Source organism: Lepus europaeus, chromosome 14 (assembly GCF_033115175.1).
Source record: "Lepus europaeus isolate LE1 chromosome 14, mLepTim1.pri, whole genome shotgun sequence".
NCBI classification, from domain to species: domain Eukaryota; kingdom Metazoa; phylum Chordata; class Mammalia; order Lagomorpha; family Leporidae; genus Lepus; species Lepus europaeus.
In genome coordinates this window covers 29,093,367-29,107,989 of record NC_084840.1, presented here as the reverse complement: position 1 = coordinate 29,107,989, position 14,623 = coordinate 29,093,367, and the positions used below count along the sequence as shown (strand labels likewise).

Sequence of the window (14,623 nt, the reverse complement as noted above, 5' to 3'; positions counted from 1 at the left end):
TTCCCCATGTGAAGCTAACTACAATACGTTACCCTTACAATCCCAAAGCAAAGTGACCAGATTACTCCACGACACCTTACAAATCAGGCAAGGCCAGTACCTCCCTCTATAAAAGGACATTTAAGTAAATCCATGCTGAAGCAAAAAGTCATATATTAATTTTAATAATGTTACGGGTATTCAAATAGACATGTTTACACCAAAACAAATGTATACTCACACTTTAATCAGAAATACAAACCACAAATAAGTTACGATGTTACTAGCACAGTGAAAAATTTTTTTTAAAAAAAGAAAGATAAAAACAAAAGCTGATCTAGGCCTCCAATTCTTAAAGATGAGGGTTCTTTAAACAGTGGGTAGAAGTTGGAATTAAAAGCTCGTTTTAATAAAATTTTGAAATCCATGCATAGATATTTATCATACATATTTTCCATGAACTTTCTGAAGACATTTTGTAGCTGCTCAAGTCTTCTGATTGTCTAAGTTTGTTTTTTGGTACTCCATCTCAAATTTCCCTTAGTTTCTCTGATTGCCTACTCTCACGAACCAAAAAACTGCACTGACTTCTGACTGAAAGTTAGGTGGGATGTGGTCTTTCCTGTGTGTCACATGTTCCTTAGAATTTGAGAAAGAAAGCCCTACACTCTGCCCCCTTCTGATTTTTTGGAGACCAAGGTGTACACCATTCAATTTCCTCTTGGCTTCTAAAGTGTCTTCAGCCAGCACTGACAGTGAAATATCATCAGAAAAAAGAGGCACGAGACATGGACTATGTTGCAAAGTCTACACATCTATGTAAGACACTGAAAGAACTCCGAAAGAATGACTTTTCCAGTTAGTAGCTGTAAGTGGATACAGTATTATCTAGAATCCACATCTAAGAATCCAGAGCAGGGGCTAGCATTGTGGCTCAGCAGCTTAAGCCACCACCTGCAATACCAGCATCCCACATGAGCACTGGTTCAAATCTCAGCTGCTCCATTTCTGATCCAGTTCCCTGCTAAGGAGCCTGAGAAAGCAGCAGAAGATGGCCCAAGCACTTGGAGTCCCTGTAGCCCACATGAGTAGAACTCGGAGCAGGGAGTTTCTGATACTTTCTGGTTCTAGCACTTAATTTTTTAAATATTCTTGAAAGCAAAACTACTGTGATACTAGTCCAATAGAAAATTAAACTCACTAGAACATTACCCATAAGATGCAAATAAAATAAAGCTTGAATTGACATAGGAATTGATATACAGGTTTTCTTAAAATTGCCCCAAAAACTAAAATAGTGTTTGGGGACAAGTTTTAAGATTTGTACTCAACAAGTTATTTAGCAATGGATCAGTAAAATTAGGCAGTATACTGACAGCATAAATAATCCAAGGCTAAGGTCTAAAAGATTGGTTTGCAGTTACTTTCTTCTTTAGACCGCAATACTACCAGGATGCCTACTTAGTCTCACAAAAAAAAAAAAAATCCACATTCAGGTGCCTGTATCTCACATTCAGACAATTTCAGTGTTCAAATTCTAACAATGATGAAATACAGGTATAGATTAATGTAACATAAATAGTCTTGAAATTGTGTGCTATTTCAAATGTCCTATCTGCAACATGAATTTCAGTATATTGAATTTTGGTTCACAGCCACCACGAATGCTCTGCACGTGTTTTAGCAAGGGTAGTACTAACACATCCAAAACAATTTCTGGAATATTGCGAATGAAGGAGCCACAAAAAACTCAGCATGAAGAGCGATGTCCTGGCCTCCTACTTAGCTCAAAGGGGATCTGAGGCTTCAGCAGCAATCAGGAGACTCGAAAATGCTGACTTTAATTACAAACTTTATTTGTCAATACAATTCACAGTTTATACATGGTGCGTTCCACCATATGAACTTTCAGAACAGTTACTGAGGAAATGAGAGTAGCTTCCTTGCTTAAAGAGCCTGACTTTCTAAAAGTTGCTTAGAACTTTTTAAATTTATAAAAGTACCTTCATCAAGTTAACTGAATATGTACATTTCTAGCTGAAAATTGGAAAATAAGCATCTGTTAGTTTGTTTTTAAAGAACCTGGGTTGACTTTGTGAGACCCTAATCTGAGTGCCGCTTATTCAGATACGTTTCCTCCCCCTCAAAAAATTGAAAGACATCAGCTTTGTGATTATATTTAGGGAAATCATTTTCTTTCTGGACTTGAAAAATTATATATACAATGTACAGCAGATTTAAGTATGAAAATAAAGGAAAGGGTAGCAATTGACTTGGGTGAATTTAGTGAATATTTTCTGAATCTTGGAAATATCCAAAGAATTAATAGGATATAAAATTAAACTGAAAAGGATTATCAGCCTTTCTCTATCTAAAAAAGATTTAAATTGTGCTATAACAGCTTTTCCTCTAATGTCAGAGATGAATTATGCCTGCAATCTGCATTTTTCCATGTGCAAAATCACAGTGATCCCAGTTTCCCTTCTGCTCTCCCACCTGGTCACAATTGCAAAGGTACCCACGGAGGCGAGGACCTCTCCCTGCTGCCTCCTCCCCTCCTGTCACCTGGCACATGTCACCCAAGGAAAGAAAATTACGTCAGTTTTCCATACATCAAAAAGCAAATAGATGCTGGCAGTAGAATGTTTATTAGCAAATACTCATAACACAGTGGGTTTGCTATTTTCTTTTCCTCTGAAGGGTAATTCATACCAAGTGTTTTAAATCGCCTGCAGTAACACCCATTTTAACAGTTTTTTTCCTATCAGATGACTTACATATGGACTTTCTTCTTCCACCTTAAAAGTATAAGTTTAACTAATAAATACTAAGTTCCAGAAACTGCCAGGAAAACAGGGATGGTTTGGAGCAGCCAATTGTACCAGCCTGGTAATAATTACACCGTATATATGTACCTTGGTACCTGAGTCAAATAAATACTGAGAGGGCCAACTTTGCACCTCCTTTCTCTGCAGTGCGTTTAATGCTAGAGTTTCTGAGAGTTGCTTCAATGTCCATCTAATTTGGCATCTATTCCTTTTTCGGGCATCATCACGTCACTCATTTTACACACTGTTCCCAGCAAGGTATGATATTCAAACGAGAGGACTGGGGTAAATGACTGCAGAGGTGTGCCTAGGGGTGGGGCAGGGAAGGAGAAACCATACATTAGCTAGAGAGGTTCTGTTTCTTCATAAGATAAGGCACTGACAGAAAATTTCTTAGGTAAAAGGCTGCATAAGAATTTCTTGCCATTGACCAAAAGAAACGTTGTCATCCACAAATGGTCCGTATCTAGGCTCAGTTAAGTAGACCCTGAAAAGTTAAGGGCTGATCCCTCACAGCTACATCATTACCAAAGACAATTGCAATTCATTCTGAGGCCTTGTGGCACATTGGGAGAAGATGGAGAAAAACAGTCTGGGCACAGAAAGGCATCAGACATCGCTTGTCCTTCCACTCATCAAAGAAAGTGGAGTGTGCAACAAGCATCATCAGAAAGAGTGCTGGCTCAGAATTCCAAATTCTCTTGATGGCAGATGACCATGATGGGTGAATCTATTTGTTTTTTTTTTTCCCCTTAGGAGCTCATGCACAATTTTTTAAAATATGCTACCAGCAACAGTCATATAGAGCATACAGAAGTCCTCACCTATGGCTATGCCTAGGCTCTTCCAAGAGGGGGCTATTTAATGTTCTCAATCACAGCAATCTCTTCGCCAGCACAGTGTGGCGTCAACCCATTCAGATAGATGCTTTCAGTCTTCAGTAAGGGAGGCAAGACATCCCTCTCGCTGGTCAGGTGGTTCACGGACAGGGTCCTCCTGCAAGGCGTCAGCTCCTGGTTGTGGTTCCCAGCCAGTTCTGCAGAGAGCTTCCGCTTAATCGAGGTGGCACGTTGGAACTTGTCGTAGATCTCCACACTCAGCCGCCTCCGGGTTTCTTTGAATTCGGCCGTGACATTGGCCGTCCACTCAGCAGCATGTGCTCTGAACTCTCCCACCTGGAGCGTACAAGCAGAGAAAAGATCGGGATATGTCAAGAGGATGGCCAGTATTTCACCTCGTCTTTTACTACACTTGTGATCCGAGAACTCACATTAATTATGCAATTTGTTCATGAGTACAATCCTAATGTAAACAGAGAGGGCTCCAAAAATTAATCTATGAACTTTAAGTCAACTGATTCCAAAGACACTAGATGTGCTTGTTTTTTGTACGTGGATCTTGACACTGAAACTTCTGATGCTGCTAACTTTTTACAAACTCAGAGTATGTGTTGGGTTTCTTCTCCCCCTCACCTGTTTGTAATTTCTGAAAGTATTTGATGTCGAAAAGGCAGTGACACATAGTAAGTGCAGCAACGCAGAGTCAAAGTCTGGAATATGAACCCAGGTGACCTGGGTGGGTTCTGATAACAGCAATGCTTTGTGCTCAGGATGTAAAGCTATGTGTTAGAGATCACAAAGAGCATGTGTGAGAACTCTGTATCCAACCTCACCTTGGTCATTTGGGAATTCTCAGTTTCCTAAGAAAGCAACAGAGTATTTTGTTTCTGCTTTCCGAGAAGGCAGAGAAGTGAGAAAGGCCAAGTCCATTTTGAGACTGGCATGGGAGCAGTTAAGTCCAAGGCACTTATTATTTCTCGACGAGTATTTGTGCAATCAGTGAAGTGACCTCAAGCCTGAGCTGCCACTTCCTCAGTGTCCATCAGGTTTCTTCACAGAGCCTACCTAACAGGATGCTGAGCGACTCTCCTCCACAAACCGCGAGGTCAGACATGCTGGTGCTGTGTCGTTCTCTGTCTTTTCAGGGTTAAAGAAAAAGTCGCCAAGTCCCAAGCATATGCTTCTGCAAGTACCTGTTGTACATGACCCTGAGCCCACAGGCCGATTGTTCTGACTCCCTTGAAAAGTATGCTTCTGTGCCCTGAAATAACCGATCCTATGGGAAACGTCACAATTCTTAAGGAAAACAGAGTGTAATCACCTAGGTATCTCCTAGATTAATTTCCTACTTGCAACCACTCCTCCATTCCCCTCTTGCATTTCTGCTTTCAGCAAAAGGGAGCCACACTGAGCTCACTCCTTGACTCACTTGGGCTCTCTCCCTTGCTTGCAAAGCAAATGACAAGAGCCCTGTTACTCTTCTTGTTTTGCTATCTCTGTTTATTTTTATTTTAAATACTGATATGGGAAATATCACTGATGATTTCTAAATGTTTACACGTCCCCTGACTTATAAGAGAGAATAGATATGTATATACACAGGGATACTTCACAACGTTTGTGGAAAATGGAATTAAAAGTTGATTTTGGTAGAAAAAAATCGAAATCAGGACCAACGTTATGGAGCAGCAGGTTAAACCTCTTCTTGAGATGCTAGCATCCCATATCGGAACACCCCTGGAGTCCCAGCTACTCCACTTCTGAGCCCACTAATGTGCCTGCTAATGTGCCTAGGAAAGCAGCAGATGGCCCAAGTGCTTGAGCTGCTGCTACCCACATGGGAGACCCAGATGGAGTTACTGGCTCCTGGCTTCTGCCTGGCCCAGCCCTGTCCATTATAGCCATTTGTGAATTGTACCAGCAGTTGAAAGATTGATCTCTCTCTGTGTCTCTGTTTCTGTCACTCTTTCAAATGAAAAGACAAATTTTTTTAAAAAAATTTTAAATCCATGCCAAAGAAGGGTCTTCAACATGTTCTTGTATTACAATATAGTAGATATATATACTTGGATAGCCATTGTGCATGTGTGTGAATATATGTGCATGTATGTTTATATGCATGTGTATATATGTGTGCAAAAAAATATAATGGAAACTTCGAAAGTCCTTAGATGATGGCATTCAGAAAATCAACTCTTTGTCATCCATTCATAATTTCTGTCTCTCTCTCTCTCTCATACACACACATTTAGTGATCTTTTTCATTTAAAAAGACCATTTATTGACCACCTGTAATGCTGCAACAAGAAACAATTGCTTGTTATCTTGGTCTGGCTCTGACAAAAGCAAAGCTGGAAAAAAATGAGGACTTTGTGACAAACATGATGGACAAGATCAAGCATTCCATAACCACTGGGGCCAGTTAGATGGAAGTTGCAGGGAAAGATGTGGTAAATGTATGATTTAGCCTGTAGATACTTACTATTCCCATAAGGAATTATGTCTACCTCTAAACTACATTAGATACAGAAGACATAATTAAAAGACTAGCCCTGCCTTTGGTTAGGAAAATATCAGCGTATCTATCATTGGAAACAACAAATCATTAATATTTGACTCCTCACAAATCCCATCCACATTTATAAATAAACTCTCCCACAGTCTATATTATTTTTCTGTTTTTTACCTGGCTGTCTTCCCGTTTAGCTAAGAGTTCCTGAGACCTCCAAGTGTATCTAGAGCAGGTACTGCATGCCACAGTGAAGAACCTCACCAGGAACTTGTTGAATTGCACTTAATTACTAAATGAGCACTGTCTACTAAATTTTAAAATAACAATTTTTAGCATAAAGAGATTCACTTATTTTTCTACCAGTTCCAAAGACTTATAATTCCAGCATGCTTAAAGATTATACTCAAATATTAAAAATAAACCCCAATTAATATGGGGTGGGCTTTGTGGTACAGTGGGTTAAGCCACTGTTTGAGATGCCCACATCCCATACCAGAGTGCCAGGGATGAAACCCTGTCTCCCCTTCCAATCCAGCTCCCTGCCGCTGATGCACCTGGGAGGCAGCAGAAGCTGGCCCAGATACCTGGGTTCCTGTCACCCACCTGGGAGACCTGGATGGCGCTTGCAGCTCCTGGCTTCAGCCTGCATCAGCCCTGGGTGTTATGGGCTGCTGGGGAGTAAACTAGCCAAAGGAAGATTTGTCCTTCCACCTTCCCTCCCTCCCTCCTTCCCTGTATCTCTGCATTTCAAATAAATATTTTTTTAAAAAGCAACTGATTAATAAGGCCTTGAAAAAATAGTTATAATTTGCAACATGTTACTAAATTATCCTAGTTTATATTATAAGCAGATAATCCTGAGCAGTGTAAAATTTGAGGTTTGCAATCAAACAACGTTTATTAGTGAGAAAGTAACAAATTCCATGTAACCTCCACTGCCACCTTATCGATCATTTGATAAAAAAGGAATCAACCTGTTTTATTTGAAAATTTATATTTTTGTAAATGTTAAGAACAATTACTAATATACTTTTTCCTATGAGGAGCTCTTCCTAATAGTAAGGTTAACACAAGAAAGGAAACAAGAATTAATGTATATTTTTGTTTCAATAAGTGTCTATGAAAAGCAGAAGAATCAATTACTATATTCTTCCCATACATAGGTGATTAACTAAACATAATGACCTTCCCAGAGGGCATCTATTTGAGGAATCCTTCAAGGCACACCTCCAGTTTCAGGGCACTGTCAGAACTGACGGTTCTAAAATTGGACCTGCTCCATCAGCTCTGGGTTGCCAACCTCTCACCTCTCAGCCCAGTCTCTGTGACCTCAGAACTTGCTCCCTGTTTTCCTCCCTAATGGTCTCTACTTTTACTTTTGAAAATGTCCTATTATAAAGGTAATAGGCTGCTTATCAAAGCTCAAATATTGATCCATTTACTTGCTAATTTTCTATCTTCTTCAACCAGAATATAAGCTCTATGTATATCTTCAGCACTTAGCACGAGGAATGTGAAACACTCAATACATATCTATTAAATGCATAAACACATTACAGAAAATATAAGCACTCTGTAATCTCACCCCTCAATGATAATAATTAGCAATGGGATAGTACGAATGCTACCAATGGTTTTCCTTCTCTCTGAATAGGAGATGCTTTAAAAATGTTTGTGAAAAAAATGAAACTAAAAGATAAGTTTAGTTCATTGCAAAACATTCTGAAATCCATGCATATGTGGGGGTCTTCCAAAAGTTAATGGAAAATGAGTATGGTGAAAAGTCTATGAATAGATGTCGTGCACCAAAATGCTTATTTTAATTCTGATTTCCACAAGCCTTCTGAAGCACCCCATATATTAATCTTACTTTTTTCCTCTTCCATCTTGACCACCATTCATATTTTTGCAAAATATGGTCTTGTATTACACATACTGTTTTACAAATTTTTTTTCTCAGGATTTTAGTACCCTTTCCATGTCAGTACCCATTATTCTACTTCATAGTTTACATCTGCTACCCAGCATTCTCCAGGATTTCTCATCTGGGTGGATTTTTTTTAATTAAAAGGAACATGTCACTGACAATAATAATTAGCAATAGGATGTGCACATGCTACTAACAGCTTTTCTTCTAAATATGAAGATCCTTTAAAAATGTTTATGAAAAATGAAATTAAAAGATAATTATTCAATAATTTCTCATCCAGGTGGACTTTTTTTATTAAAAGGAACATGTCAGAAGTTATTCTTGTGCCTGTGTCTTTGCTAACGTGTATGAGGTATTACCTTAAATGGAAACACTGGGTCAAAAGTTGTGAATATTTCCTATTTTGCAGGAACTGTGAAAGCTTGTGTGATCTTTCTGGTGCAGCAGAATAATGTGCTGGAGCTAGACCTCCAAGCTTGAATCCTAACTCCACCACATTTTCATGGTGTGTCTTTTTTTTTTTTTTTTAAAGATTTATTTATTTTACTTCAAAGTCAGAGTTACACAGAGAGGAGAGGCAGGAGAGGGAGAGAGAGGTCTTCCATCCGCTGGTTCACTCCCCAGTGGCCACAACAGCCGGAGCTGCATCAGTCCGAAGCCAGGAGCCAGGAACTTCTTCCAGATATCCCGTGCGGGTGCACGGGCTCAAGGGCTTGGGCCATCTTCTACTGCTTCCCCAGGCATAACGGAGAGCTAGATCAGAAGTGGAGCAGCCAGAACTCAAACATGGGATGCCAGTGCTTCAGGCCAGGGTGTTAACCCACTGCGCCACAGCGCCGGCCCCACAGTGCGTCTTATGGCAAGTTTTTTTTTTTTTTAAACTTCTTTCTACTCAGTTTCTTCTGTGAAATAGGGGGAAACAATAGAAGCCACCTAGCAGAACAATGCTGAGCAGGTGGCAGGCACTATATACACCTGCAGTTGTACCCAATCTCCTAGAGTCCTTCTGATTAAGAGCACTGACCAAGTATTCTCAGGCTCAGGATTCCCAGCAGCCCCCTATTTCCTACTGCATACTCAGAAATAACCTCTGCCTTTTATAGAGAAGAAGCACCTGATTCCTGTCATCAACGTAGCAAGCTCTTTAAAGACAATGAGCATCTCTGCTTTGCCATTTGAAACTTAAGTCATCAGTTGAACAAAGAATAAAAACTCTCCTTAGACTTGATCTGAATTTTCTCAAGAAGCAAGCTTCACCATGTCACCGTGATCTCGACGGTTGTACTAATGACCCACATACGACTCTCCGCAGAGCTGAGCGCTTCTGCAAGTTAGATTTCTGGCAATTAGGAAAAGGCTAAGCGCAAGCACAGCTCAGACTTGTTGGCGTCCATGAACGTCTTTAGTTTCTAATCTTTAATTGCCCTCAATCCCTGGCAGAGGCTGGTACTTTTATCCACTTTGGGGAACATGTGTTTAAAAATTTCTGTAGAATTCCCAAGGGAAGAAAGTAGCCTCTGGAGGTCTTAAGAGCTGCAGTGAAAACAGTCACAGATGGACTGGGGGGTCTCCAGTGTCAGCTCTGCAACCTCGTTCCACTGGCCAGAAATCCAACCTTTACCTTCAGATTCCTTATCTCTAGAATAAGGATAAGCTATCGCACAGGAGGAGCATGTGATCTGTGTATGTGTGCACATAGTGAGTGTGTGTTCTTAAAATATAAGGACTACACGATTATTACTTATGATAAGGCAGCTGACAATAATATAACTTGCCAAGGGTACTTTACTCATTAATTCTAAGGATTACACATCTTTTGGAGGAGTGAAAGGTAAATTCACATCATATGGAAACCCACTCTATAGCTCTACAGTAGTTTACATTAGAGTGAGGATACGCTGCCTTAATTTCCTAACAATATTGAAAACAATGAATTGACTTACTAACGTGTACACTTGGGCTACTTATCTAAACCCATAATGGCATGTGTACCCTATTTATTGTTGCCTGTGTTCCTACTACTCCGCATGATACTGGACTTAAAGAATATAACCAAACTCACAGCTTATAAATAGGGAGAAAAAAGAGAAACAGTATCTCAAAATCCACCCTCCCCCCCAAATCCTGACCTTATAGGATTATCTATGACAGTGCATAATTTTTCATCCAATAAAATGTTTCCTAAGATGCAAACCCATATCTTTTAATGGTAATAAAATGATATATTCAGGCCAGTGCCGTGGCTCAATAGGCTAATCCTCCGCCTTGCGGTGCCGTGGAGTGGAGTGGGGGATGGCCCAAGTGCTTGGGCCCTGCACCCCACGGGAGACCAGGAGAAACACCTGGCTCCTGGCTTCGGATCAGCTCGGTGCACCGGCCGCAGCGTACCGGCCTCAGTGGCCATTGGAGGGTGAACCAACGGCAAAGGAAGACCTTTCTCTCTGTCTCTCTCTCTCTCACTGTCCACTCTGCCTGTCAAAAATAAATAAATAAATAAATAAATAATAAATAAAATGATATATTCAAACTCTGAAAGGGTTTTTTTTTGTTTACAAAGAAATTCAAACTAAGTTGTTGTTGAGAATATCACATTTATATATGTAAAATAATTCTTGATTGAAATGTTAATTCTTGTGTTCTGGAAAAAGTTAATTATTTGTGTATTTATAACATTTTTGTTTCCTTGGATTTTTATAAAAAAAATTTCAGCACCATCATCTTCCTACAATGAAGCAACCTGCATCACTGAAATACAAAGTCAAGGATGGGAATGTGAGGAAACCAGCTTTTGAAGGATGACACGAATGTCCCTCAGTCACCCACCTTACTGAGGAGAGGCCTTCCTCTGGTTCTGCGTATTCCTATGTTGCTGTCACGGCCACTGCCCCTGGGATCTGACTGATGACAAGAAAGGAAGGAGACTGGGTGCTACCAATAGGCACTTGGCTTCCACACTCCACTGGGACTGCTCTCACCCTTGTCACTATGCTCAGTGGCTGGGTCTCTGTCAGCAAGTGGCCTGATCTTTCCAGCCACAAACACTGGAGTCTGTGTCACTGACTGTTAGGCTTCCCTCTTCGAGTCCAAATCAGCAGCTCCTGGCCAGTGCCTTTCCAGTCAGTTCTCAATCAACTCAGTAGGCTCCTTTCCTTTTATCCTCCCCTTCGCTACCTTTGCTACTCAGGTTCTGTTTTTCTCAATTTCCCTGGACAATCCCATCCTTCCAGCCTTCTCCTTACCAGCCACATATACTTTCATATCTTCCGTCGCACTGCGTGACAGCACCTGGTGAGGCAGCCCCCGAGAGCAATGCCGCCACTCAAGTTAACAGAAAGGTTAAGAACCACTAACAGCTTCCTCAGCAACTGTGAACACTTCTCAAGCATCCAAAGGAAGCACCATGATGACACAGGCCCAGCAGTGGACTCCCCAACAGTGGTTCCAACTCAAGAGTCTCCCAGGTTCTCTAAAGAATCTCAGATAATACCTAGGCGGCCCTTGTAATGGTACCCACACAATTTAGAAAGGTGCTTGCTATAGTCCAACTTTTTAGGGCAATGTTCCTAAATCACCTGAGATTGATAGGATGGCCTAAGAAGGATGACACTCCACTATTCTCAAAGCCTGTGCTTTATGTTTACAGGAAGTTCCTTTGTAACTTGAAGACTACTATCACTCCTTTGACTCCGGTCAACTACAAGGGAGAGTCCTGGAGGGTGAAGCATGGCCTTATTCTCATCAGTGTCAGCCCCCTTCCCACCCATGCCACACCGCAGCATCTTGGACAGGGCCTCTTGAATGAAACACATTTAATCTTCCCAATTCCATGTGGGTTGAATGCCTGAGACCACACATTCTGTTCCTTTCTTCTCTTCATAAAAATACTCAGCATGCTAATTTGAACAAACTAGACTCCTGCATGCACTCTGACTAAAGAGAAGTCTGTGACCACCAACTAACCCAGTCCTCTTCCTATAGAAAAAGCATCAAGGAACCTCGAGGATTCTCACATGCAGTTGACATTTGCATTAAGTTCTGTGTCATTGTGTTATGGTACAGCCTCATGAGAAACCAATGTTTTATAATCCAATTCTAAGCATACTAAAACATCTATAACCTTTGGTAAAAGTCAACAGTTCATAGGAATTTATTCTGGTCAAGAACTGCCAGCAAGGGAAAAAACAAATATATAAGAAGATCTCCTCTGAACTGTATTTTAATGGCCTAATATTAAGATTAATAATCAATGTTATGTAAGCAGTCAATACTTATGAGAAGTCAATCAGGTATAGGAACCATTTTCTACATTATGATTGTGTTAAGTAAAGTGTTAAAAAATAAACTGATGTTTTATACAATTGATTACAACTATATAAGGTCTTGAATGTGTATAAGCAAAGATATTGATAGGATATAAAAATAGAAATTTGGATTTCCACTTCTGAGTATTTATTATACAACAGGCCATGTTGAGGACTATAAATTTCTGAGCTTTTTTTCCCTTACATATTCCCAAACTGGTATTGTATCATCTGTTCAGATGCACTGTCCAGCAAACCCAGCTTGAAATAAACCTTGGAAAAGCAGAGTTATCTATGGTGTGTAATTTATTTGCTCAACCTAGCCTGAGTACCAGAACTGCTCTACAATTGTCACTGGGATTCTTTCTTATCCAAGTATCCAAGTAAAAAAATACCTTGATGGAGTCTTTAATTTTTGATGTTACAAAGAAAACAAATGATGGAGACTGTTTGAATCATACACTGTTTACTAAAATATCACTCATTATGCTTTCTTATCCACCTGAGTGTGATGACAGGTCAGTCCCATCCTGATTTTCATGTCTTTTTGTTGATTTCACTTCTGAAAGTCTCCTTGTCTCTATGCCAGATCAGTTATTACTGAAGCAGGCATTTTTTTTTTTTTGTAAAAGGAAGTGTAACATGACGTAAAGATAGTTTTTAGTTTTTTTTCAATTTGAAATATTCATTAAATGGAACTTTTAAATGCTTGGTCTTTATCAACTTCATTATTAAGGAGACTGTTTTCCAAACAATTTGGCAAAAATGTCAGCGGATAGTTTCCAAGACAGGGAAGTCCACCTTTGACGAGCAGTGCTTCCTTCTGCTTTCTTTGCCCCTCTGATCTGTTTCTCAGTCATGCTTCTGTGGCAGAAGACTTACCCTGCTTTAACTTTTGACAAGACATGACTTTCCAGGCAAGCTTCATCTGAACGTGTCCGTTCATATGACAGAAGTCATGGTACCTGCAATTGGCTTCTCAGGTTACCAGCTGGAATCTCATCATCAAATATTAGGTAACACACAGGAGCTCCCTGGTTCTAAGCAGCACCATTGTATGGGTCCTGTTTTCCATAAAATTTGGCAATCACCAAGAGGTTGAACATTGCTTCATTTAACATCTGCTGCTTAATTTAGCTATATAAACTTGGGAAACTTCTCTGATTCAGAATAATTCTAAACAACATTTAACTTCAGCTGTCTATTTCACTCTGACCTAACACTCACCTAAAGCTTGCTCCCCTTGAACAAAGCCCTCTGTGCCTTTCCTTTAAATTAGAAAACCTAGGGCTCTCTGCTTCAGTAAATGTTCCCTAACTACCTGCTAGCTTGGAAATTCCATGATCTTCTTTTTATAGTTTTGGTTTCCGGCTATCAAGAAAAGAATACAAAAATCAAAATGGGCTAATATTTTAAATGATCCATCGCCAAGAAAATGACCCCACAACACTATTCCAATCATCTGAAGTCAGCTATGCCAGCATGGCATTGCAGGTACAATCTGAAAATGTGGCCAAAGCAACTCTGCCAGTGCTCCATGGTCAGAGAACCTGTCCTATTTTCTTTCTCTTCAAGTCTTCCCCACCCTACCCCCAATAATCATTTCCTTTGAATCACTGCCTTGCCACTTAAGACCCTGCATTTTTGTTTTTGTCTTTGCATTTCTATAATCTGCTCCTAGCCATCTGCTCCTTACAGACCTTACATTATCTATATTTTTCATTCAAATTGACTTTCCTTGTCTTCTTGAGTCATGCTCAGCTAGCTACAAATAACAATCACCTGTTACAGACTACCAGGCGGGGAGTTTTGATCAGAAACTCTAAGGTTTTTCCAGTTACCAACAGCCAACTCAAGCACTGGATAAGACTTGTAAGAGTGCTGACTTTTCTTCAAAAACAGCAGATGAAATTTTTTTCATGTGGATAGAGTGGTACAGAGAGAGAACCTTCTCCCTAAGGATGTCTTCAAAAGACTCGTGGAAGAAAAGCTGAGCACTGAAGATTTGATAATGATCATTTGCTAACTTTCTTCACCTCAAGTGAAAAAAAAAAAAAAGGCCTTCCTCATCTTTGACCAGTACTTTTTCCCATCCCTTTTGACAGTGGGATTTTAGTTTAGTCTTCCCAGTGGTGAAATGTTTATATCCTCAATGCTTTCAGGAAAGTTAAATATTACAAGCTGTTAGCTGAGTTGCAAACAAAATATCCTTGTGGTTAAATCCATAAAAATAA

At 40.0% G+C, this 14,623-nt stretch overlaps 1 protein-coding gene across 3 annotated transcripts in view; it reads right to left on the bottom strand.

The window, feature by feature from the left end:
* Positions 1-206: 206 nt before the first annotated feature.
* Positions 207-14,623, bottom strand: part of KCNK2 (potassium two pore domain channel subfamily K member 2) — a 133,506-nt gene continuing 119,089 nt past the window's right edge. For all 3 annotated transcript variants that reach the window (XM_062210347.1, XM_062210346.1, XM_062210348.1), the window contains exon 7: positions 207-3,982. In XM_062210347.1, the coding sequence (XP_062066331.1) occupies positions 3,665-3,982 (318 nt within the window). In that variant the 3' untranslated portion in view covers positions 207-3,664. The remainder of the gene's footprint in view (positions 3,983-14,623) is intronic.